The sequence below is a fragment of the Colletotrichum fructicola genome, assembly GCF_000319635.2.
Source record: "Colletotrichum fructicola Nara gc5 chromosome Unknown KSG_Nara_v1_contig02, whole genome shotgun sequence".
NCBI classification, from domain to species: Eukaryota; Fungi; Ascomycota; class Sordariomycetes; order Glomerellales; family Glomerellaceae; genus Colletotrichum; species Colletotrichum fructicola.
This window is the reverse complement of record NW_027094052.1, coordinates 1,684,073-1,707,286: the sequence shown is the minus strand read 5'-3', so window position 1 is coordinate 1,707,286 and position 23,214 is coordinate 1,684,073. Positions and strand designations below refer to the sequence as shown.

Below are 23,214 nucleotides of genomic sequence, written 5' to 3'. Positions count from 1 at the left end.
CTGCAATGCCGGGGAACGCTGGTTGATGACAATTTCAGGGAATTGAGTCGAGTGAAAGGGTGCATGAAATGAAGGGCACTTTGCTCCCGGTTGCCAAGGGAGATAATGACATGAATTGCGGGCGAGATCATTGTGTTCTTTTGGTAAGAGCCATATTTCATTAGCTTTTCGTTCAAGTGTGTCGTCGTTCACTTTGTACTACAACGTATCTATATGTTCATCTGAACGCGTAAATTACTTCAAGAAATATAAATCAGGCCTTCGTGATATGACGTCTCACAGACTTTTCGCATCATGACGATGCTGCCTCCTCCGCAAATGCCTCCACTACCAGAAACCATGTACAAAGGCTGATTGCTCTCGCAATACAATGAATAAGAACGGATATCAAAAAACGCCAGGTCCTAGACTATGGAACCCAGATCATAAGTCGTTATGAGATGCAAATAAATGGTATCGTCTGATCGAAAATCATACAACATGTACATCAACTATGTTGCGGCGTGAATGAGTCGGGTATAGAATCGATAGTTGGTGAGGGTGGCTTAGAAGAAGTCTGGCTCGAGTCCGATATCGCAATAATTGAACGGGAATCGGAAGGAAATAGTAAAAAAAAGATGACTTGTGTCGATGGTTGGATTTACAGGGTAGCCGATCAGATCAAGCCACCCTCGGTAAACCCGACGCTGTTGCGCCATCCGCAGCGTCGTTCTTGCTCCTCCCTCTCGATATCACGGGGCCGCGCCGGAACGCCTCTAGCGTTCAAAGTACCTTTGGGTGCCTGTGATGGACTTGGGTCGAACTCGCTGCTTCCGCAGCTGCTCCCGCCGCTCGTGTTGGTCTGGACGAGAAGTAAGCTGCTGGTGCTGGAGAGACGCTTGGTGAACTCGGTGAAGCTGAGTCGTTTGGCGCTGGAGCCGGACGTCCGCTTCTCCCCGTTGGCTCGGAAGATAGCTTCTTCGGATATCTTACCGGATGATGAGGTTGGAACGTCAAGCCTTTCTGGGCCCGTGGGCTGAGGTTGGCTGTATGTTCTGTGCGTCGTCATCGGCCGCATTCTGGAGTGCGCCGTATGCGGGCGCGCAGGCGCCTGCAACGGAACGCTGAAGTTGGCTGGCGAGCTCCTCATCACTGGTGAGCGAGGTGACGTGATGTCGTCGGGCTGGGTAGATAGGAATGCAAGGGCGTGCGCCGCATTCGGGGGGATCAAGGTGTGTCGGTTGCCATTTACGTCTCCCTCGTGCGCATACTCGTCCTGAGATCCCTCGAGGTCATCTGAGTCTGAATCTTCCTCTTCTTCAGACGAATCCTCGTCCATATCGAAAGCGCTCTGCATGGCAGCCTTTTCCGCCTCAGCCTTCTTCACCTGCTCCCGTCTCTTTGAGTCCGCCTCCCTCATGAGAGCATCGAACCGAGCCAAAGACGTGAGCTTCTCCTCACCGGGGATTTCTTGTTCAGATCCAGGGATGCATCTCAACTGGAATGCCCTGTCAAGGATAGTCTCCCGTGGTGCAGGCGGCGAACTAGAGTCAGCTCCAGGAAAGGGCTGTGGCCCGCCAGAGCTCACGCTGCCACGTCCGCGGATGGGAGAGCTAACGGTCGACGACCTTCCCTGGGCAGCTGTCCAACCCTCGATGAAGTCGCTCTGTTGGTAGTCGCTCATTGTGGTGATAGGAGATGGTATATCGGAGGGGAGTACAGTAGTGTACTTATTAGGATCGGGCAGCGCAAACCCCATGTGAGCCGGGTGATGGGTGCTGGTTGGAGATGAAACGTCGCTGGCCTTTGAGCGAAGACTCGGTGAATCAGAGCTGAAGGTAACGGGGCGGTCTCGGCTCGAGTAAGTCTGAGTCGAGGGCTTGTGTTGCAGAGTTGTACGAGGATTGGGGTTTCCGCTTGGTGGGCGAGGGAAGTAATCGGAAGCATCTCTGGACCGCTGCTGGGGCGAAAATGGGTTCGTGAAAGAAGGGGATGCCGGGCTCTCCTCGGGGCTCATGGGCAGCTTTCTCGAGATGATGAAGCGGGCCCATTCGTGAAGGCTGATGTGGTGGTCATCGGGAGGTGTCCGGAACCATAACGTGGTCGCTGAGGATTCTTTGCTGGACATCAGGCCGGCAGCCCGGCTGGAACGACGTTTCTTCTCCTTATCGTTGATGGTGATGACAAGGGTCGGCAAGACAGGACCCTGTTTGCGGTGGGCGAGCATTTGGACCTGGCAGTCGATGACGGAGCTGACGGGATACTGATAGGAAGGTTCCCAGTCGTCCTGCAAGTTCGGAAGGCTTAGGTTTTGGCCGGAGAACTCTGTCGTGTTGATTCTTACCTTTGACTTGAAGATGGTGATGTAGTAGTCGTCGATCGCGATCGGCCTCGGCGGGATCTTGGTAGGGGCGCCATTCATACGGCCGGTTGAGCCGCTTGGAGGGAACGTCGGGCTGGTTACGCCTTCTCTTGAAACATTGCGGCCCCCGACAACGACATATCGAGGCTGAGACGAGGGTGTTAGGCATGTTCAACTATGGGGGAAAAAAAACAAAGAGGATAGTGTAGGAGGGCATACCTTCCAGATGGCGCGACCCAGTATTTGGCCTCGGTCAGGAGGAGTTAGAAGAAACCCCTCGCAGGTATCCATGGTGGAGGAACCTGTCGAGGTGATGCGGGTGAGATGGTGAAGCGAGGTAGGAAGGGACACTGTCGCCCTGTAGAGAAAAAGAATTGGGTATCAAAATAAGTAGAGGATTAAAGAGGCATCCTGAGAGCAGGCTGTCGTGGTTGAATGGTTCAGAGGCGGACAAGCCTTGTGGGTGTTGAGTGTCTGACGAGAGGGTAGCGATGGCGCATGCAGTGAGGTACCTTGACAGGTGACAGAAGAAAGTGGTACTGCGTGTGTGACGGGGCCGAAGAAGTCGGCATGCAAAAGGGATTGTCGAAGTGTTTGGCTGTTTTTTTTTTCTTCTTCGTCTTTTGTTTTTCGGATTCTGCACAAGGGACCAGTATCCGGATAGAACAGAGAAACGCTCCCAATATCTCCCCAGCGCCCCCGGCTTGCGCGTGGATGAACAACCTTCGCGTTGGAACAGAGAAACGGGTGACTTGGAGGAAGAAGAAACGAGATAGAAGATGGCGTAGGGCAGGTAGGTAAAGGATATGAAGGAGGGGGGCGGCGCCAACAATGGAGGGGTGGGTGGAAGGAATATGTGAGGGTTACTAAGGCAGGCAAGGCGCGGTGCGGTGCGGTGACTTGGTACCTTTTTGGTGAGGGAGGAAGAGGAGGTGAGGTGAGGACAGGTGAAGCAGAGGCAGGAAGGACGGTCAGTGTGTCTCTGTCAGTCAGGTAACCTAAGTAATAAGGTACCGCTAGGTAGGTAGTGGTGGTATTATTATCGTCGTCACGGACGGCGGCGCCCTTGGGAGGGATTTGGTACGGATACCTTGCCTTGCGGTGGCCCTTTTTGGTTTGGCGGGAGGGTAAGGTGAAAGCGGCTTGTCGGTGAGAGAGCGAGAGAGCTTGCGCCTGAGCCTGAGCCTGAGCCTAGAGGCAGACAGAGTCTAGCTACGAATAGTACTGCATGGAGAGGCAGGGCAGGGGAGGGGGAGTCTTGTTGTTTGAAATTGACGTTAATAACGGCGAATGAAGTGGGTAGAGATCTGGGGGCGCGGTATGATTACGCTTCCAGGCAAAGGGACTGAAGACGGGAGGAGACAGTCCACACGCAATCCGCAATGGCATGGACTCCATGGAGTCGCAGACGGTGGCAGGAGATAGACGTGAGCAGAAAAGAGGTACAATGCCGTCGTCCTTGGTCCAGGAGCGGCGGTAGTATGCAGTAGGCGAAATTACCTCGAGCCAGACATGCTGCACCCAATGGAAGTAACAAGTCAAGTCCACCTGCGATGAAGTACGCAGTAGGCAAGTCTACTGTTACGGATACTGCGTACCTACCTTACCTTAAGGTACTGACTCCTCGCATATGCACTGGACTCGTCTCCTTTCCCTATCGGAGTGCTCAGGTACCTAATTTAGGACTTTACAGAAAACAGAGTAGCACCTGGGGAATTACAGATATGGAGGTCCTTGCACCCATTTGCAAACACAATCAATGGCTGTTGCAGTCCAGGTCCGGTCCTGGTGCAGGAACAGGCGCAGGTGCAGGCCGCAGTTGAGACCCCTGGCCGACGCCCCCTCCGAGGTGCATTCGCCGCGCTCGACTCGGGATGCCATGAATGGCAGCAGGGGGCAGGGGGCAGGGGTCAGGGGGCCGGGACGGGTCAGCAAGAAAGATGGAAGGGAAGGGGGGAAGGGGACGGGAAGAATTAAGAAAAAAAAAAAAAAAAAAAAAGGAAAGGAAAAAACGTGCAAGGTGGGAAGGAACGAACAGTACCTGCGCCAAAGCTGCTACCATAGTACTTGCGACGGCAAGTGCAGCCCGCAAGTACCGGGTTCCCCCTGCGGCTCCTGCTTCCAGTGCCAGTGCCTTTTTTTTTTTTTTTTTTTTTTTTTCCCTCTTGTCCTGCGTCTTGGGGCAGCCTCCACTGCCATTTCCTCTTGCCCAATGACGATGGATATCGGGGGTCTAGAATGGAGAAGGCCCAAGGAGACATCTCGACCCGTGTCCACTGCCACGGCTCAAACCTGTCTCTTCACTCTCGCTACCCTGCCACGGGCGGGCTTGTCAGTCTCCAGAAGCGAGGGCGAGGGCGACGAGGACGCGGCTTCATCAGTGACAACCTGGCTGCCGCTCCATCGCAAACCCATAATTCCACCTCGGAGGAACCACAAGGGCCGCATCGCGACGCTTCCACTGGAGGGGCGGAAACACTCGAAAACTTCCATCGCTAAAAGAGAAACATGCCAGGTACGCTAGCCTGCCCTTGGTCCTGTCTGCCCCCATGCAACGCCCTGGGCCCCTACCTCACCTTCTTGCGCCGGAGTGACAAGGCCCCCAGGGTCCCTGCCCAGGTACGGAGCCCCCACCCCCTACCCTCTCTCTGCCCTCCATCACCAGACACCGACCGACGACGAACTATTACCTACCTAACGTACGGTACTCATCACTGACCAGTGGCCACTGACCAGCCAGCACCTTACCTTAGGTCCCGTCAAACTCTCCCATCTCTTCTGCAAACAGCGCCAACCGTCCATCAGACTGTCCGAAAACAGCACACAACCACCATCTTTCCACGATCCACCCGATGCAATGTCTCGCCGACCCGTCGCCGTCTTCTTTGAGCCTGCCAGTGTTCCTTTCATCCAACTCCGAGTCTTTTGTCTCCATTCCCAACGCCAAAGAAACGACGCCTTTTAAACGTATGCGCCATTCACCTCTCCTTGTTGTCTCGGCAGGCCAAGACGGATACCACTCGTCCCATATGGCATCGTCCCAACCATGCGTCTCATGGCCCAACTGACGTATGTCTCTGCCTTCTTGAATTCCATCTTCCATCCAGGCACCGTCCGTCGTACAGTTTCAGGCTGCTTTCCCACGCCATGCCATGCTATGCAAGACAAGACAAGTGCATCTCGGGAAGCGGGACGCTGCCCGCGTCCTGGTTCTACAACACTGTCCCAGGAACCGCATCTGGAAAAGGAGTCTTGACACCCGCGCTGCCTTTCACTCCCCTCTTCTTCGCCCTCGACACCATCCATCAATCGCCGCCGGGCTGGTACCGAGGCGCCTTTGCACCACCGCGGGAAGGCCTGATACATGTGGAGTCGTACTCACCTTCGCCTCTCTGCTCCACGTTGGACCTCACCTCGACGAGGGCCATGTCCGTCGGTGTCAGGTACAGACACAGATAGACCTGAGATACGAATACTCCCTGCTCTCTAAAGGACGGAATCAACTGCTTCGCCCAACAAATCATCCCAGCCCGTCCACCGCCATCCCAAGACCTCATCCCGTCTTTCAGGGCCTCCCGCGTTTCCAAAGAGCGGCACGGGCGACACTCCCACCATCCCGGGTAGCACGAGTCCAAATTCTGTTGTACGAAGTACCGGGTTTTCTTCCCTTCTTCTGTCCTAACCACAAAATGTTCCACTCTGGTTCGCGAATCGCATTGCATCAGCTAAGGGACGGCCAGCGCGGCTGCTGGCTTTTGCTACCTGATCTTACGTCCTCCTCTGCGCTAGTCCTTCGCCTACTGCGCAATACTGTGTTAGTCTGCCTCATCCGAGTCCACGAGCCTCTGTCCGTTATGCAACACCATATCACTCGTGGATCGTTGTCCTGCGGACTCATCTGCCGGGAAGAAAGGGGGAAAGACGCAAACAACTGGGGCTCTCGGAGCCTTTTGCCAGTTGACACGATGAAAACCACCCGTCGTCGGAGAGACTGACATGCCTTCATATCGCCTGATGGGAAACCCCATACGTGCTCCCCCCCACCGCTACTTGAGAGACATCACTATCGAACCATACTGGATCAGCTTGGCGTCGCCCACTCGCTCGCACGCTCGCATTCCTTCCTCGTACCGCCGCAGAGAAAACGTCCTCCTAACCAACGTCGCGCTTCGCCTCGGCCGTGCCCAGTCAAGTTGAAATAGGTGCGGATAAGCCCTCCCTGCGGACCTTGCGGATCTCAGGGACCGAACCGTCCCTTCTGAATCCCCACCTGTCGTCCACACATTCCGCCGCTCCCCTCCAACATCAGTTCACCCCAGATGCAAACGCAGACGCAAACGCACTTCTCGCTGCAGGCAATGCGTGCAGCTTGCACTCTGCAGCGTACTGTATTTGGAGCTCCGGCCAAATTCCAACACCAGCTCCGGCCGGCACAATCACATATTCTGGGTTGACGCTGCAGTCGGGCGGGCGCCTCAAATATGCACCTCATGCAGACAATCGCATGGCATGGCATACATACCTAGCATGGCATTGCGTTGCATCGCATTGTCCATCGACGCTAACCTCTACCAGAGCTAAAGCCCATGTGGCCTCTCTGACTTTCAGCCTGCACCGCACCGCACCGCGCCCGACCGGACTGACCAACTAGTCACCGTCATAGACTAAGGTCCTACTTTGTCGACGCCTGGTTGAAATTTGTACGTGGCCAGTCCAAACCGTTCCTGACTCCGCCGATTCGCCGGCTCCTTCGCCATGGTTCTGCACCATTGCGGAGATCGCAATGCATGCGGCGCACCAAGACCTCCGAGGCCCCATCAATGTGCCTTGCCCTGAAATCCGCACCTCCTGAGCTAGACCAGTCCACGCCGCTCGTCCCTGGCGTCCCTGGCAAAAGCTGGCCTGTCGGGCAAAAAATATCTGGTCATGTGCGGAACTGAGCAAGGGCTCTCAGCACTCAAACCTCAGAGATGGTGTCGACTTGTTTACTCTGCTGCAGAACTTCCGGCAATCACTTGCGGACCAATTCCTGCTTTGGACAAGCCGTTGCAGCCGACGTCGCCTTCAAATTAGAAATGCCCGCGGAAGCCTAACCGAGTCGACTCCCAAAGGGAGCAACTTTGGTCTTTCTTCCAAGGCACTCCTCTCCTTCGGCAGTAAGCCCGATTCCGATTAAAGTGTCTCCGTGCGAGAGGAGCACCCCGAGAGCCATCAAGCTGGTTGCTCCGGCCGTTTGGTTGCCATGCTCTCGCGTCATCTCGGTTTCCGTATCTGCTGGCTGGGATGAATACGTACGCCGCCTTTTGATAACGATTCTCGCCCCTCACCATCTGCCGTTGCCGTTTCTGCCAACGCCCAGAGTGATGGTGGCATTGTTCGCCCAAACATAACCCTCGTTGCGAATCAAAACGCACTACCATTGAATGCAATATTTCTGCTTCATCTAGCGTATGCGCCCCTGGCCTATTGTCGCCAATCGTGCAGCGCAAACAACAGCGGCAACAGCTGGGATCAGGGTTGATAAGAGACGGGTTTAAGGAGCGGACAAAGCACCCCAATCCGGGGCCGAATGATGGCCTGGTGTCAACGGTATTCCTTCATGCTGACGCCAGACCAGGCTGCCCATTCCCATCAGTGGCGGTATCGTCATCGCCGATGGGTTTGCGCTGTTCCCAAGCGCAATCGCTTCCAGCTGCCTAGGCCTATACACCAGCCTCCCACCTTTCCCAACGGCACTACCAATAACCGCGAGAATATCACCCCTCGAGTCTGGCATGTACCGCCGACCTGGTGTCAGCCTTCTCCGAACCCCGATTCAAGATGGAGTGTCAGTCCGAACAAGCCTATCAAAACAATCATCTTCAGCCAACATTCACGGGTTTCAAGCCTGGGTGCATGTAGACGAAGCTTTCGACCCATGGTCTTGGGATCTTACCCATTGCACATCTTATTCGGCGTCGGTGATGTGGCTTGCCAGCCGCCCTGAGACGGTTTGAACAACGGTGAAGGGGAGAGTTGCGGCTACCAGAAGTCTAGTCGTGCCTCGTTCACCCCCTGATCCGTCATGCTGCGTGGAATCGGGTTCTCCACACTTTTAAGCTGTTCGCTTTCTTTTTCCTCTCGCGGCTAAGCAAACTGAATCTGCGTAGGAGACTTGTCAATCGCGTGGCGAAGCGTAAAGCACCTACAAGTCTCAATTTCGGACGAGACAAAAATCGACGGCCAGCTTACTACTACACGCTTGGACTGATCCGCGCAACCGCTGCGATGCCGCTTGTCCCGCCAACTTGTACACCAACATGGGCATTCTCGTGTGGCTGGCTTACATACATGCACCAATAGCCTCGGCCCAAGAACTCGACACGTTCCTCCTCCTTCCTGATGCAACACAGGCTTACCAGCCCGAGCACACGCAACCACCATTCTTGCATGAGAAGCCCACGCCGAGGCCGCAAGTCACGATGATCGACCAGCGACAGCACACCCTCTTTGGCCGCAAGCTATGCGTTGCTTTCCAGCATGGGATGATTCCGTCTTCAATCATCCGGATACAGCACCCGTCCAGCCGCGCGCGGTCTTCGTCCACCATTTCGTTAGTCTCGACAATGTCTCAGACACATCTACGAATGCGATTGCAACGCGTTCTAACGGTTCTTCGTCGCCGTCATCGTAGGAGTCACTTTCCCCTGCCTGCCGTTGAGCACAAACCTCTTTTCCTTAGCGTCAGACCAAACCACGGTAGCATTGGGGGCATCGTATTCCTTCCAATCGTGGAGAGGCGGGGGGTCTTGACTCGCGGCCCAGTACACCAGAAGATGGGCAAACTGTGGGCGCTCGCCTCTTTCCCATCATACCACCGGTTCATTTCCTACACTTGAGATTTCAGAAGACGGAAATCACCCAAACGGGCATTTCATCCTGGATGATTCCACAGCAGCTGGTCGCACTAGCAGCTGACATGTCTGAGACAGGAGCTGGGGGCGCGTTGCACATCATTGAGGAACCTTCACCAAACGCCATTCCAGGTATTCGGTCTGTGTCGCCCACTACAGCTCTAGAATGTCGACCAAAGATTTCTCCTCCGACTCAACGGAACACAGCTTCAGCCGCGGAAGAATGGATCGGCAAGGTTCCGTTACGCAAAGTCCACCCCTCGCCTCGTGCCTGAAATTGATCCTCCCGCGAGAGAGGGTCTTGGGGGCATTTTTGCGGGTGGACAGTGACATCTCCACCCCCAACCGAAGGATGATCGCGAGGTTTGAGGTTACAGTCTCGTCTCCTTGGACGAGTTAATTACCTCCCCGCTCCACAGGTAACCTCTGCGCATGGAGCAACAAACCCTGCACGTAAGCAACCCTCTCTCGTCATTAATCAAAATCCCAGAAACCCGGTGTTGGCGTCCCCTCTCTGCTTCCGGCCTCTTGAGTCGCTCGCCAACTGGCCCGGCCCGATGGCGAGTCAGGCGGGCGACTTCGGCAGCGCTCGAATCCACAATACACGGTCTGAGCCCGGCCTGGGTCCCGTCGAGCCGATTCTCAGATGAAGAGGCGGTCGGCGGCCGCCTTGAGATCAGGGAAATGTCTTCAGGGCGTTGCTAGACCCGGGGCATCTTCCGAGTTGTTGATAGTCAGAGCCGGTCAGCGTTGCTCGAGATGATATAAGGATCTGATAAGAGTATTTCTTTGTCTCATCACGCATCCGGGCTGAGATCCCTTCGCGGCGGCCGACCCCTGCTTTGTGTCAGCGGGTGAGGTTTTCCCGCTCACGCTGCTGACCACCTTACAGGGCTGGACGACGAAGTCGAGCGTTACAATGGCTTATGGTGCTGTTCCAGAAGTCTGGGAGCGTCGTCACTGCTCCGGTAATGCCGTTGGCCATGCGCCTAGGGGCGAGCTCTTCCATATCTGGCAAACGCCTACGCTCAGCAGTCAAAAGATGGTCCACGAGGTCGTCTTCTAGACTGCTGCCCAGCTGTCTCTGGCTGTTGGTGGCTTGACATATCTGATCTGCAACCGTTACAAGTTGCGTATTGCAGTCAACCCTGAGCCTCTTACATGAGAGGCTTGCCAAGCCGAACGGAGGCGTCGATATCAAGATCCTGAACGTCTTTCAGGGCCCTACCGGAAGCAGAAGTGTACCACTGCCATGGAATCTCAACGGCGCGGCGTCCCCCTTGTTTTGGGTGTTTTCGTTGCCGTGGGCAAGCCCTGGTATTCCCGTTGCTTATGTCCAAGGGGCTGGCCGCTTTTGGTCGCCTATCATTGTCTGTTGTCTCCCGCAAATGGGTTTTAGGGGGCACAGAAAAGGGTGCCGTACCCTGGTATTTGAAATGCTCAGCGCCCAGGTTACACAGAGAAGGATGCCTCTGAAACTAGACGTCAAAGACCAGGCGAGTCTGGCCGGGACGTGATCGATATCCGCCTTTGGTTTGGGAGTATTGCCTGGTAAGGTGGTCTCGTGGCGGACTTGATCATCACTGGAGTAGTGACGATGTCTTGGCATTAACCCAGGTAGGTGATTAACACTGCATTCTACGTGCTTTTGATAGCTGGCTGCATGACGGTTATGACGTATAAGCGCTGGCTTGGGGTGTGATAGGCATATCACGCGAGTACTGCAAATGCTCAGGGCAATACTCTCTGGACGGCAGCGTAAGACAATAGAGAGTTGCACGGATGGTGTCCATGTGAATTGTGAGTAATGGGGTGGTAGTCCGGCCTGATGAATCCTGTCAATGCTCAGAGGGTTGATAGAGAGGAATCTCTGGGCAATTGCCATAGATTAGATTAGAAAATAGCATCTGCCTGGGACTAGCACTTTTATCCTTCTATTCATGTAGTCTCTGATCAGTGATACACACGCCTTTAAAACGTAGGAGTTTGCGGCAGATTTGGGCCTCTTGACGACGAAATCTTGCGGGGCGTGATTGTCTTTGGGCCTTATGAATTGTAGTGGTTTTCTTGCTGCCAAGTAGTTTGCCTTTTAATTGCTTTTGTAGTAGTGCATAAGTCAAACAGCGAGGAGCTGTTCGCTGTGTATTCCCTGAGTATATGTGGTGGATGTGGGCGACTAAGAGGGATGACGATTTGTTCGCATGAACTTCTTTCTGACGAGCCTTGCGAGAGGGCACTTGATCTTGACTCTGAGGCTCTTCTTTGAAGCCTCCAGTGACAGGTGGAGGTGATTGCTTGGGTCTGTAAAGACTGGCACGAATAGATACGTGCCTTGGCTTGACTGCGGGACTTATGGTGAATACTTATACATAAATAGTTATAAATAGGGCTTGGGATGTCATTGACGCTGTGTGTCTTTCTTTTACGGGCACAGAAAATTGAGCTCGACTTTTGAATATGCTTCTTTGAACACAGCATTTAGACCTTTGAGGCTGTTGTTGGTGTCTGAGAAGAGCCCATAGCTACTGTTGTTACCAAGAGGTCTGTTTTCTTGACTCTGCATTTTGAATGTATTCCTGCATGGAATATTGTAAATAGACGGTGGACAATGACAGGCCTCGCGAAGACCGCCTTCTATGCTATTAAGAAATGGCATGCTGTAGACTGCAACCGCTTCTTGTCTGCAAGTCTCATCAGTTGTGTCAGAGTTGTAAGTTTGGGAACAGGTGAACAGATCTCTTGGGGATTTTTTTTTAATCATATGGCAGCAACTAAAGGTCCTTTAATACATGAGGATGGGGGAAGACGGATGGGGATTTGGCTACATCGTCACAACAACCCAGACCCATCTGTCTGGGTCAACAAGATAGTCAGTGTTTCCGCATGTCTTGTTCGGCATTAATGACACATTTACAAGGCTCTCGAAGAACAGTGTTTGCCAGAAGAAATCTTCTTGTCCAGATCGTCAACGCCGGTTAAGTTGAATCACAGAGATAGTGGGGAACAGCAAAGGACAGACTCTTTGCCTCATCCTTGGGCGTCCCAAGCTGCTGTTCTATACGTCTTGAATACTCTTTTATTTCAAAGTATAAGAAGCCATGGGAAATCTTCCAGGCCTCACATGGTTGAAGAAGTGTGCTCAGAAAGGGAACGGGCCTCGTGAGGATATCATGGAATGGTAGGAAGATGTCATTTGCTTTCGGATATTCTGATTGGGTACGAAGCGTTCCTTTTATAGAGTGTACGTGGTGAGCATTTCTGCTTATGCTGGCTCACCTTGGGCTTTAATACTGGCCAAGAAGATGAACGCTCTGTAGTACTATCGGCTTCAATACAAGTTCCTCAAGGAAGGGCTGATGTATTAATTCGATTGCTGTTTTCAAATGCCTCCCTCGGAATTCCACGATCCGTAAGGCGGACCTCAGAAATCACCCAACCCACCAGGCGGATGGCACAAGCTATTGAGCAAACAACACATCCCCATAAGTCTTAGCATTACACACCGCAACGTTTCGACATCGACTTGAACCTCAGAAACAACGGTCTCTCCAAAAACTCAGGGTTCCTCCCTGCACGCATCACCCTTCCGTCAAGTGACCACCTGCTGGCCCCAACCCAACTCAACTAGCGCATTTTAGGCTCTGTCCAACCGACTTCTTCTATTTGATTTCTCTTTTTTAGCACGCTTGGTTCTGCCATGCGCATTATTCATGGGCCTGCATCAGCGTCGTCGCAATTTTTTAGCGGGTGGTCGGATGCGACGATGCTGCGGGACCACACACACACCGGATCGGCGCGCTTCCGGGGCGGGTTTCGTGTTTGTGGATTTGGTTCGGCGACTGCGGCGGCAGGGGGGAACATGGAGGAAACAGCACGGGGATTGTTGGGTTTTGAGGTGAGGAGTAAATGTGACGAACGTCGTTCATGTTGGGACTTCTTATTTCTGGTTGCGCAGTATGTTTGTCGACGCGATAGTCATTTACGCTTGATGGACACAAGATATTTGCAAACAATTGAGCGCTTCGGATCCCGTTGATGACTTTTAGGTCGTCTGTGAGTTGCGGATCGATTACTTTGCGCAATTGCTGCGTTGCGTTCTCGTCGACAGGGTAAGGAACGATTGAAGGACGTCGACCTGGGCGACTTTGACGGGCAGAACTCTCCCTCAAACTGAAATGGCGGCCCTTCTTTCGACATCTGCCTTGAGACGGAGGCTGCAGAAGGCTTTTGGTGGAGAGAGCGCCGGCAGGCGGTTACGGAGTTGGGGCGGCCAGGCCGAGGCACTGGAGAAGCAGACGATAGCGAGCGCGCTGCTCAGATGGGAAGAGCTTCGTGAGTTTGTTGCTCAACGAGATTTGGGCGTATAGTTGCTGACAAGTTGTCTAGCGGAATGGCAGCAGTGAGTTCAGGATGAGTTTGTCTCATTCCTTTAAGCGACAGCTAACGATGTATGAGATGTGGGAGTGAACACATCAAGACGGGTTATCGGTAAGTTGGCGTGTGTATCATGACCGGAACTTCGAGCGATACTAACCATCCACCATAGAACAGCATGCTTCTCAGTCTGGGAGTGCTTTCATAGCTGGACATATGTTCACAATGAAACGAGTAAGAAAACCCAGGGATCAACAACAAGTGACAACTTTGAGACTAAACCAACGGACAGTCAACATCTACTCACACATAATCGGGGCGATCCTCTTCATATCCCTTCCATTCCTCATCTTCGGCAATCCCATTTCCCCGAGATGGACAACCGCCTCCACCTCAGATATCGTTGTCTGCAGTATCTATGCATCAGGTGTTACAGTCTGTTTCGTTCTCTCAACTGCGTATGTAAAAGCCTTCCAGTGACTGACTCACATGTCCACCTGACAGTTAACCACATATTACTAACACGAACACATCTCCCCTTCAAGCTTCCATACCTTCATGTCTCACAGCGAACCCTACTACCTTGCCGGCATAAAAGCGGACTTTCACGGCGTGCTGGCTCTGATGTGGAGCTCCACGGCGCCGCTGGCACACTACACCTTCCCCTGCTCGCCGCGCACTCGCGATGCCTACGTCCTGCTGACGGGCACGCTTGCCGCTCTGTGCGCCGCGGCGACGACGAGGCCGAACCTGGGCGCCGTGCATCTGGGTCACCACCGCGCCGCGCTGTTTGCCACGTTTGGCGCTGCGGCGTTTGTGTTGCCGATCGGGCATGGTGCTTTGGTGTTTGGGGCTGGTGTAGAGTGGGCGCGGGTCGGTGGCCCGTGGATACTGGCGACGGCTGGGTGTAATGCGTTGGCGGTCTTGGTATACTGGGCCAAGGTTAGAATTCGTTTCCTGCACCTGACAAAGTGAGTGTGGTCGCTGATAGTGGCAGTTTCCCGAGTTGTGGTTCCCGAGGACGTTTGATCTGTTTGGGGCCAGTCATCAGATTATGCATGTAATGGTAAGCCTTGAATGTGAAAGGAGTGTGTGTAAGTTGGAGGGGAAAGATGCTAATTGCTTTCAGGTTCTTGCCGCAGCGCTCGCGTACGCGAAGGCTGTCGTCGTGGCTTTTGATTATAGACATAACCAGGGGCTGGTGTGTTGATGCCGAGGCGGACCAGGACATCTTTGGTTACTTTCACAGAGGGACGCTGGCAGAGGAAGACAAGGTTGGAAAAGATGCCACGTGGGAAAGAAGCCGCTGATTCGATTTAAACACACTGATTCACCACTCAGATTCATTCCACATCCTCTTCAAACCGATGTCTCATGCGGCAGAGATTGACAGGCTTCTTCGAAATGTACTAGGAGTGGCGGGCGTGCATAGAAAAGGGGTAATGAGCTTGGTAGAGTGGTTCTCATTCAAGCTAGTAAGTTGACCAACTGATCAGATATAAACAATGTGTAATACGTCTAAACAATCATCGAACACATCCATCCTTGACAACTGCTCACTCCTCTCCAACCTTGACAACAACCTTCCCCCTAGCCCTTCCGCTCTCGACAACATCATATCCCTCCACAACGTTCTCCATTGCAACCTCCCTATCAAACACAGCCTTCACCCTCCCATCCGCCAACATACCAACAACATCCTCCATCAACGTCCTCCCAGGATCCATCATCGTCGTCCCCTTCCAAACCCTTCCCACGCCCCCAAGCCACCCCGCCAAAGGCCACACAGCATTCATCTGCATCGTCCACACAGCCTTGAAAAAGCTCCCCCACGTCTGCGCCGCGGGCTTGATCCCAACCGCCGCATACACGCCCCCGGGCACCACATACGCCGCGCAGGAAGCGTACACATCCTGCACCCCGATACAATCGACAACCCCGTCAAACCTCTTCTCCCCGCCGAACCTCTCCCTCAACACATCAGAAACCCTGCCGGAGGCGGTGTAATCCACAACCTCGTCCGCCCCCAACCCCCTGACCATCTCGGCATTCCTCCCCGAACACACCGCAACCACAACACCCCCCGGCCCGACGGCGTCTCTCGCCATCTGCACCGCCAAACTCCCCACCCCGCCGCTGGCCCCGTTGACCAGCACTCTGCCGCCCCTCTTCAGCCCCGCGGCCCGCACCGTGGTGAGCGCGGTGCACCCCGCCGTCAACACGCTCCCGGCGCCCTTCAGCCCCACGCCCCGCGGCACCGCGACGGCGTACTTGGCGGGCAGGACGACGTGCTCCGCCAGCGCGCCCGTCCCCGTGGCCCAACCGAACGAGACGGGGATGAGCGCAGCGACGCGGTCTCCCTTGCGAAATCTCGCTTTCGCCGCAGATGAAGAAGCAGAAGGGGTCCAGACATCGGCCACGACGCCGCTCAGGTCCATCTCCGGCACGGCCGTCTTCGTCCTCGCGGCCGCGGGGATCATGCTCATAAAAAAGTGCCCGCCTGGGTTGAGAGCCGCGTAGGCTACCTTGATCAGGAGCCACTCGCTGCTGTCTTTGGACTTTGAGACGACGGCGGCTGCGGGCGGGAGCGTGGGAACCGGGCGCGGTGTGAGGGAGAGGACGGAGCGGGGGGCGCCGCGGGCTGTGAAAGTCCAGGCGCGGGAGGTTGCCATGGCTGATTTTTTGTTGGTGGTTGTGGTGTTGTGAAGGATGGTGATGGTGTAAGTTGAAATTGTGTAGTAATGATGATTGCCTTGGTGTCGTTCGTTCAGTAGTTCAGATTTGTTGTGTAAGGAGCTGCACTCAATTAAGGTAAAGAAAATACCGAATTGAAATATCTTACTATTCTAAATTCAAACCATTTGCCTAGAAGCAGCTCGTCTTATAAGTTTTCCATCCTGCGAGTACCATAACCCTCGCGCGTGAAGATGGACGTAAGCCGGCCCCAGCATAACGCTCAAGCATGACTTCCCGCCAAGCCCGTGGCTTACACCATCACCCAACAGGAATCGCGCACCCACGCCACCATTGAAGACGGTAAATCTGTCCCGATCAGCCTTACTTGTGTAATATGACGGTGCCCTGCGTGGGGCTTATCGGAATGTCGCGGATCACAGCTTGTTACGCTGCACAACATCTCGCCGATTTGTCTCGGTTATTAGTGACTTCCGGACAGCGATGCAGCCTTACGGTATGGGTGGGTTACCGCGGATATCTTTTCAGTCGCTCATGGCTTTCTCACGAAGCAGCACGAATAGTTTCCCGATAACTCGAGTCCCGATCATAGAGTAATGCTTTGTTCTAGTTCCTGCTACTCCATGTTCACTAACGCCAGAAGGTATTCAGCCCGGCCAAAAGATCCCCTGCTTACAACACGCGGGCTTCCTTGCTTTCCTCGCGCAGACTTCTAAGCGACGCTTGGAACTCCTTGTTCACCCACTCCCAGTAAGCATTCCACACCTGGCTTCCGCCTCCAGCGTTGGCGTTGGCCACAGCATTGCCTGAGCCCGCCTTGTTGTTCTTGTGCCTGTCTCCGAGCAGGAGGGTCACACGCAGGACGCTCTTGTTGGCCTCCTCTTGCTTCTCCACGTCCTGCTTGACGGCACCATCCTTCAACTTGGTCGACAGGATCGCCCGGTATGCCTCGGCAATCGTATCGAGGCGACGAGCCGTCTCATCGGGGTCAAGCACGATGAGCTTGGAAACCATCAGGTTGCAAAGACTGCGAATGTCATTGTCGTCCTTAAGACCAGCGACAACACGGTCGTAGAAGTCAATGTTGTTGATCCGTGAGAATGCCGTCTCCATGAGGGCGTACAACGTCTCGTAGGCACTCTGCAAAGCGAGTTAGCGTAATCCAATGAGAAGCACGAAATACATACCTTGCGGACTTCCAGGCCATCATCCACCATATGTTTGAAGGGACCCATCATCACCTCACGAATCAAGTGCGGCTTAATGACCGACTCGGACAACACATACGGCATCAGCTCGCCCAAGTGGGGCAGAATGAGATCGGGCTTGTTGTGGGCTGCCGAGTTCAACGTCGACATGGCCAAGCGACGGTTGTCCATCTCCGTGTCTTGAAGCATGACGAGAAGCATGTCAACGAGGACGTTCTTGAGCATAGCGTCGAAAGCGTCGTCACTGTCAGGCAGCGTGTATCGAACAGCCTGCACGGCCATGCCACGGATGTCGGGGTTCTGATCTCTGAGAAGGGACTACAAGCTGTTAGCAGATTGCTACAAGAGGTGACCTTGGGCGCTTACCTGGAGCTGGGGCATGAATGTCTGGGTATCAATAATGGTCAAGCGGCCAACACACTCCGCGCAGACGACGCGGTTGTCGGGGATAGTAGACGCCGAAAGCAGATGCTGCCAAATTGGCGCGGCGAACTTGGAAACCTCGGCGGACAGAACGGTGACTTGCTGCAAGATCTCCTTGATCGATTGAATCAGCAAGTACTGCGTGTTGCCACCCTTCTGCATGGTGTCCAAGATGACCGGGAGGTACTGGGACACGTTGCCCGAACCAGCACGGCCAAGAGCTACCGCGGCGGAGATAGAGACCTTGTCGGGCTCTTCATGGAACTGCTTCAGGAACAGATCCGGCTTGAGAGGAGAGTTGGGTCCTAGTCGCAGACCGGCTTCACCAAGCACTGCCAAGGCAAGACTGATTCTAGCGTCATCCCTCTTCTGCGTGCTGCTCTGAAGCTCGGAAATGAAGCTATCAATCGTGACACCAGCCGAGCTTCCGCTGGCTACGAGAAGAGCACCAATGACCTTGCCAACAACGACCGGGTCTCCTTCGATACTAACTTCTTTGAGAATACCCTGCATGAGACCTTGGCCAGAGCCACTCTCACCAACCTTGGTGACGAGGATCAAGATTTGATCCAGAACGATGCTTGCGTAACTCGACTTGAGAAGAGTGCAGATAGTTGCGACCATGGATTGGTTCACAACGAGGCCTGCGTTCTCCTCGACCAGAGTTGCGAGAATAAGCAGTGCGGGGGCCAGGAGGTGGGTATCGTGATTGCTGATTACAGGAACCAGTGCCGAGACCAGGCCCTGGATGGTGTTTGCATCAAGCTGACCCTTGGACGTGGGAGACACGATCAAGTGCTTCAGAGCCTGGATGCTAGAGCCGCGCAAAGATCGGTTCGCCTTACGCAGTTGGCCGGCGAGCTCCAGAGCCACCTCGCGAATCCAAGCCGTCTCGAGTTGCCCGCTGCTGGTGCTAAAGGCGGCGACGTTATCGACGGCTCTGACGGCTGCAAGTCGAGTGGTCTCGTTCTTGAGACGATCGAGCAGAGCGGCGAGGGCGGCTTGACGCTTGTCGGCAGCAATCAAGCCAGCACCATCCGCGCCAGACGTTCTCGACAACAGGACGCCCAAAGCGTGAATACCCCGTTGCTTGACCTCGGCATCGGCATCGGTTGCGGTGATGCGATCCATGATCGTGTCGAAAAGCTTTTGCAGCTCGCCCTTGAACTTCTGCGCCGTCATCTTGGAACGAGGGGGCGTAATAGCCTTGACCAGCTCTTCAATCGTGCCAATGGCTTCGCTGGAAATCTTGTAAAAGCGGTCATTGGCGGCCGCCACCACACCAGCAACGATCTTGGTCAGGTAAGGCTGGAGTAGACTTGAAGAGTGAGTCTTGGCAATGTCGCTGGTAAGCTTCAGGGCCGCAACACGTAGTGTGCTGGGAGTGGCAGACGCGTTACCACCAGAAGCGGCCAAGGAGGAAGCGAGAGCAGAGGCTCCGGTAGGCTTGATCGATTCGATGATGGGGCCAATGGCATCGTTGAAGTAGTCAGACAGACCTCCGCGCTGCACCGTAATTATGTCGTCAAGGAGGTTAATGATGGCCTGCTTAGTGGGAATAACCTTGCCCTTGAGCAACTTTGTGGACGCCTTTACGATCGTAGGGGTGAAGCGAGCCAAGTCGGCGCGAGGGCCGGTCGAAGGAATTCGCTCGAGAGTGGGTGATGTGAGACCAGTCGCAACATGAGCAGCCATGGAACCACCGCCGCTGCTCTGGCGCCTACGCTTCCGGCTGACAGGGATCAGGCTCGGGGCCTCTTGCTCTTGGTCGTCGAGTGACAAATCGGTGGGATAGATGCCCTCGCCGGTCTTGCGAACGAGGAGGGACAGACAGGAAATGACCTCCAGACGAACATTCTCTTCTCTCTCGTCAAATCTCTTGACGAGAGTAGGGCCGGCCTGGCTGTAAAGGACGCCATTTTCGAGCAAATCGCCGCTTCCGCGGGTCGAGATGAGAGTGTATAGAGCCTTTGCGGCGCAACGACGGACCTTCCAGCTCGCGTCGTCATCGTCATCAAAGCCGGCATCGTCATCAAACTCATCGTCGGCGTCTTCCTCTTCCTCCTCCTCATCGACCTCCATGTCCTCGTCGTCATCCATCTGAGCGTTATTGGGGTCGTACTTGAGATATCGGAGACACGCCTTGATAGTGTCTTCGGTAAAGGGGCGCATTTCTGTTGGGCATGCTGCGAGGAAAGCCTCCAGTGCCACCAAAGCAGACTCGCGAACCTCGTTAAAGTCCAGACCGACGTCGTCTCCGTCGCTAATCTCCTCCAAGTGCTGCTCCAGCTCGCCTTCGCTAAGAGCTTGCATGATGAAAGGCACAAGGGTGCTCAGATATGTGCCGAATCGTGCGGGGATCGACCTCGCCATAGAGCCGGTAATGGAGATGTAGAGACGGCGCGTAACCGCGGGGATATCACGCTTGCCTAGGTTGTTAGCCATGCGCGTGACCATCTGGTTCAGCAGGTCGTCCGACAGGTGGACCGCCAGGATAGAAATCGCCACGACGGCCCTCTTCTTAACGACAGAAGATGTCTTGTCATTCTCCAGCAAGCTGATGACCGCGTCCTGCATCGCCTCAACCTCAAGCGGGGAGAGCATGACTCCAAAACACCTGACGACCTCGATGAGAATGTCGACTGATTCCGCGCTGAGGTTCTTGTCGACCTTCAACAGGCCCGGCGGCACAGGCGGGAGCTGGATGTTATTGGAGCCAGACTGCGGCTGGACCTTGCCTCCGGGACCCAGCAAACGCGGGATCAGCACCCGGCTCACGGCGACGTAGGACTCCTGGACCTCTTTGGACGGGGGCAGGCCGGGTGTGGGTTTCGGCAGGGCCATGATGACGGCGCGCAGCGCGAGGGACGGGACGGCGTTGTCGACGGAGTTCTTAAGCTTTATCGCCGAAAGCTTCTCGATCATGGGCGCGATGATCGGGGTCGGTACTTTTGTGACGAGGGGGCCGAGGCTGTTGGTTACCCATCTGTTAGCGAGTGCTTCTTGCGGTTCAGAAGGGGGCAGGAGGGATTCACGCACCACTTGATGGCCAAGTTTTGCACCTCTCCATTCTGGTCGTCCAGGGTCTTGATGATACTGTCGACTGTGCGCGCGGCTACGTTATAGTCATGGTGGAGGAAGTCGGGCTTTCCGTTTGCGAGGACCTGGAGCAGATCGTTGAGGGACATGAAGCGGAAGTCCGGGTCAGCGTCGCCGAGCTTCTGGACGAGACCAATCACGGTCTGAGGCGTCGGGTTCGCGGGCACGCTCGAGGAAGCCATCTTGACGGGTTGATTGATGCTTTGATCGGGGGAAAAATGGGTTAAGGAAGACGGAGAGGTTGAGAGGCGGCAGATGGCGTGTTAGCGGGAAGCGGTGGCTCTGACCATGCAGAGAGTAGGGAAAGAGTGACCGGCCCGCGTAGTCTGCAATAGGTTGGAAATAGACTAGAAGATGATGCCGTAGAGAGATTGGTTTGTTGTGTTTTATGATAAACGACAACAAGAGACCCTCGTGAAGAGAGGTAGGTTGTTGGTGGGGTTGGCAGCTCTAGGCAGGAAGGCGTTGTCGGGGACCTAAGAGGTGCTGCTCCCAGGACGTTCCAGGTCTTGCCCCGCGAAAGTGGACCCCCACCCTTTGTGACTGCCCGCAGTTGCCTCCACTCAGCGGCCGTGCGAGGGGATAGGTCCAGTGCCTTCAATTCGAGATCCTCGGACTAAAGCTAAATCCATTGCCGAGATTACATAAGTCCAGACAGCCAGAACATCGCATTCCATCGGGAAACAGTCCGTGCAGGCCCAGCAATGTCGTCACCACAGAAGCTGTGGGGAGCCATTCGCCCCGGCACGCTGGAACCATCCAGCTCTTTCGCCAGCCAATGAAGGGCCTTTTCTGCTACAGGCCCCCGTAGAAGCTCGTCCCCGGTTCCACCCCCAGCTGTTGGCGCCAGTGCTTTTGGCTGCTCTGCAGCTCGCAGCTCCGAGCTCTAAACTTCGGACGGCAGCCGGGCAGCCTGTGAAGTGGGAAACACTTCCGTTTGTAGCACAGCAGGTACCTTTGCCGAATCACCCCTTGGATTCTTGGTGTTTCTTTTTTTTCCTAAGCCACCCGAGATCCTTTTTTTTCCCTTCCCTCTCTCCGGTACTTCACGAAAAAGCCACGTCTGAAGAGAAAAACGACTCAATTGGGTTGCTCAAACGCTCCTCTGTACTATACTGTGTCTTTATCTTAATTTTGTCATTCAATTACAAGAAAACAAAAAAAGCCAACAATGTCTTTCTCCAGAGCCGCTTCCCTCCGTTCCGCCCTCCGACTTTCGGCGCGCCGGACAGTCCGTCCCCAGTTCCGCCCTCAGTTCGCGCAGAGGACCTACGCGAGCCAGCATGGCGCCGCGAAGCCCCAGAGCGAGCTCCCTCTGTAAGTTCATTGGCCAATTGGAGTTCGGACGGGCTTCCTACCGCTCGGCAACTCCAATGCTCATGCCTCTGACTGAACGATCGCTGACAATGTCCCACCCAGCGCCCTCGGCTCAGCACTCATTACCGTCGCCGGTCTCGCCGTAATCCTCCCCTGGGGCGAGAAGAAGTCCGACGCTCACGGCCACGGCCACGAAGCCGCCCACGAGGAGAAGCACGAGGAGGCACCCGCCAAGGAGGAGGTCGAGGAGTCCAAGCCCGAGGAGAAGTCCGAGGAACCCAAGGAGGAGAAGACCGAGGAGAAGACCGAGGAGAAGACCGAGGAGAAGAAGGACGAAAAGGCCGACGAGCAGCCTAAGCAGGAGTCCAAGTCCGAGGACAAGTCTGACGACAAGGCCGAGGAGTCCAAGGACGAAAAGAAGGATGAGTCCAAGGAGGACAAGAAGTCCGAAGAGCCTAAGGATGAGAAGAAGGACGACGAAGACAAGAAGCAGGAGGAGAGCAAGTCTGAGGACAAGTCTGAGGACAAGTCTGAGGAGGAGAAGAAGGAGGAAAACTAGATACTCCCCTTCCCTACTTGATATCCCACTGACGCCCCAACCTTGCGCCACCAGCACTCATGACTGACGAGGATCGGATTCATGAGCATGGCTGGATACGGATAGAACTTCACACGAGACCCAGGATCATGTACATACTCTTTTCGTTATTGTCCTAATCCATAATTTACTGGGTAGCTCTACAAGCATTTCGTCAACTGTCACAAAATGGAGCATCCACAATTCTTGAATCAGTAATGTTTCTACTGTTTATTGTATGCCTGAAAAATGATGCTCAAACGCCGTATGCTGATTTCTAGTCAACAT

At 54.6% G+C, this 23,214-nt stretch overlaps 5 protein-coding genes across 5 annotated transcripts; 2 read left to right on the top strand and 3 right to left on the bottom strand.

Annotated features, from left to right (window-relative positions):
* Positions 1-755: 755 nt before the first annotated feature.
* On the bottom strand, positions 756-2,632 carry CGGC5_v003222 (uncharacterized protein; the record flags this gene model as incomplete). The annotated part of the gene is made up of 4 exons (XM_066151098.1): positions 756-841; positions 973-2,266; positions 2,324-2,488; positions 2,561-2,632. 4 exons carry the CDS (start codon positions 2,630-2,632, stop codon positions 756-758), a joined length of 1,617 nt encoding a protein of 538 aa, XP_066009470.1.
* A 10,777-nt stretch (positions 2,633-13,409) lies between these two features.
* CGGC5_v003221 (ADIPOR-like receptor) lies at positions 13,410-14,918 on the top strand (the record flags this gene model as incomplete). Its single annotated transcript, XM_066151097.1, has 9 exons — positions 13,410-13,566; positions 13,621-13,633; positions 13,690-13,722; positions 13,781-13,842; positions 13,901-14,066; positions 14,154-14,550; positions 14,606-14,674; positions 14,738-14,757; positions 14,804-14,918. The coding sequence occupies 9 exons, from the start codon at positions 13,410-13,412 to the stop codon at positions 14,916-14,918; spliced, it is 1,032 nt and encodes a 343-aa protein (XP_066009471.1).
* A 246-nt stretch (positions 14,919-15,164) lies between these two features.
* Positions 15,165-16,280, bottom strand: CGGC5_v003220 (Zinc-type alcohol dehydrogenase-like protein; the record flags this gene model as incomplete). The annotated part of the gene is made up of 1 exon (XM_032020760.1): positions 15,165-16,280. The coding sequence occupies one exon, from the start codon at positions 16,278-16,280 to the stop codon at positions 15,165-15,167; it is 1,116 nt and encodes a 371-aa protein (XP_031882304.1).
* Positions 16,281-16,974: 694 nt separating this feature from the next.
* candA-C (Cullin-associated NEDD8-dissociated protein 1, C-terminal part) lies at positions 16,975-21,214 on the bottom strand (the record flags this gene model as incomplete). Its single annotated transcript, XM_032020759.1, has 4 exons — positions 16,975-17,442; positions 17,490-17,828; positions 17,877-20,904; positions 20,973-21,214. The coding sequence occupies 4 exons, from the start codon at positions 21,212-21,214 to the stop codon at positions 16,975-16,977; spliced, it is 4,077 nt and encodes a 1,358-aa protein (XP_031882306.1).
* A 989-nt stretch (positions 21,215-22,203) lies between these two features.
* Positions 22,204-22,908, top strand: CGGC5_v003218 (Dynein heavy chain-like protein; the record flags this gene model as incomplete). The annotated part of the gene is made up of 2 exons (XM_032020758.1): positions 22,204-22,349; positions 22,452-22,908. The coding sequence occupies 2 exons, from the start codon at positions 22,204-22,206 to the stop codon at positions 22,906-22,908; spliced, it is 603 nt and encodes a 200-aa protein (XP_031882307.1).
* Positions 22,909-23,214: the final 306 nt, after the last annotated feature.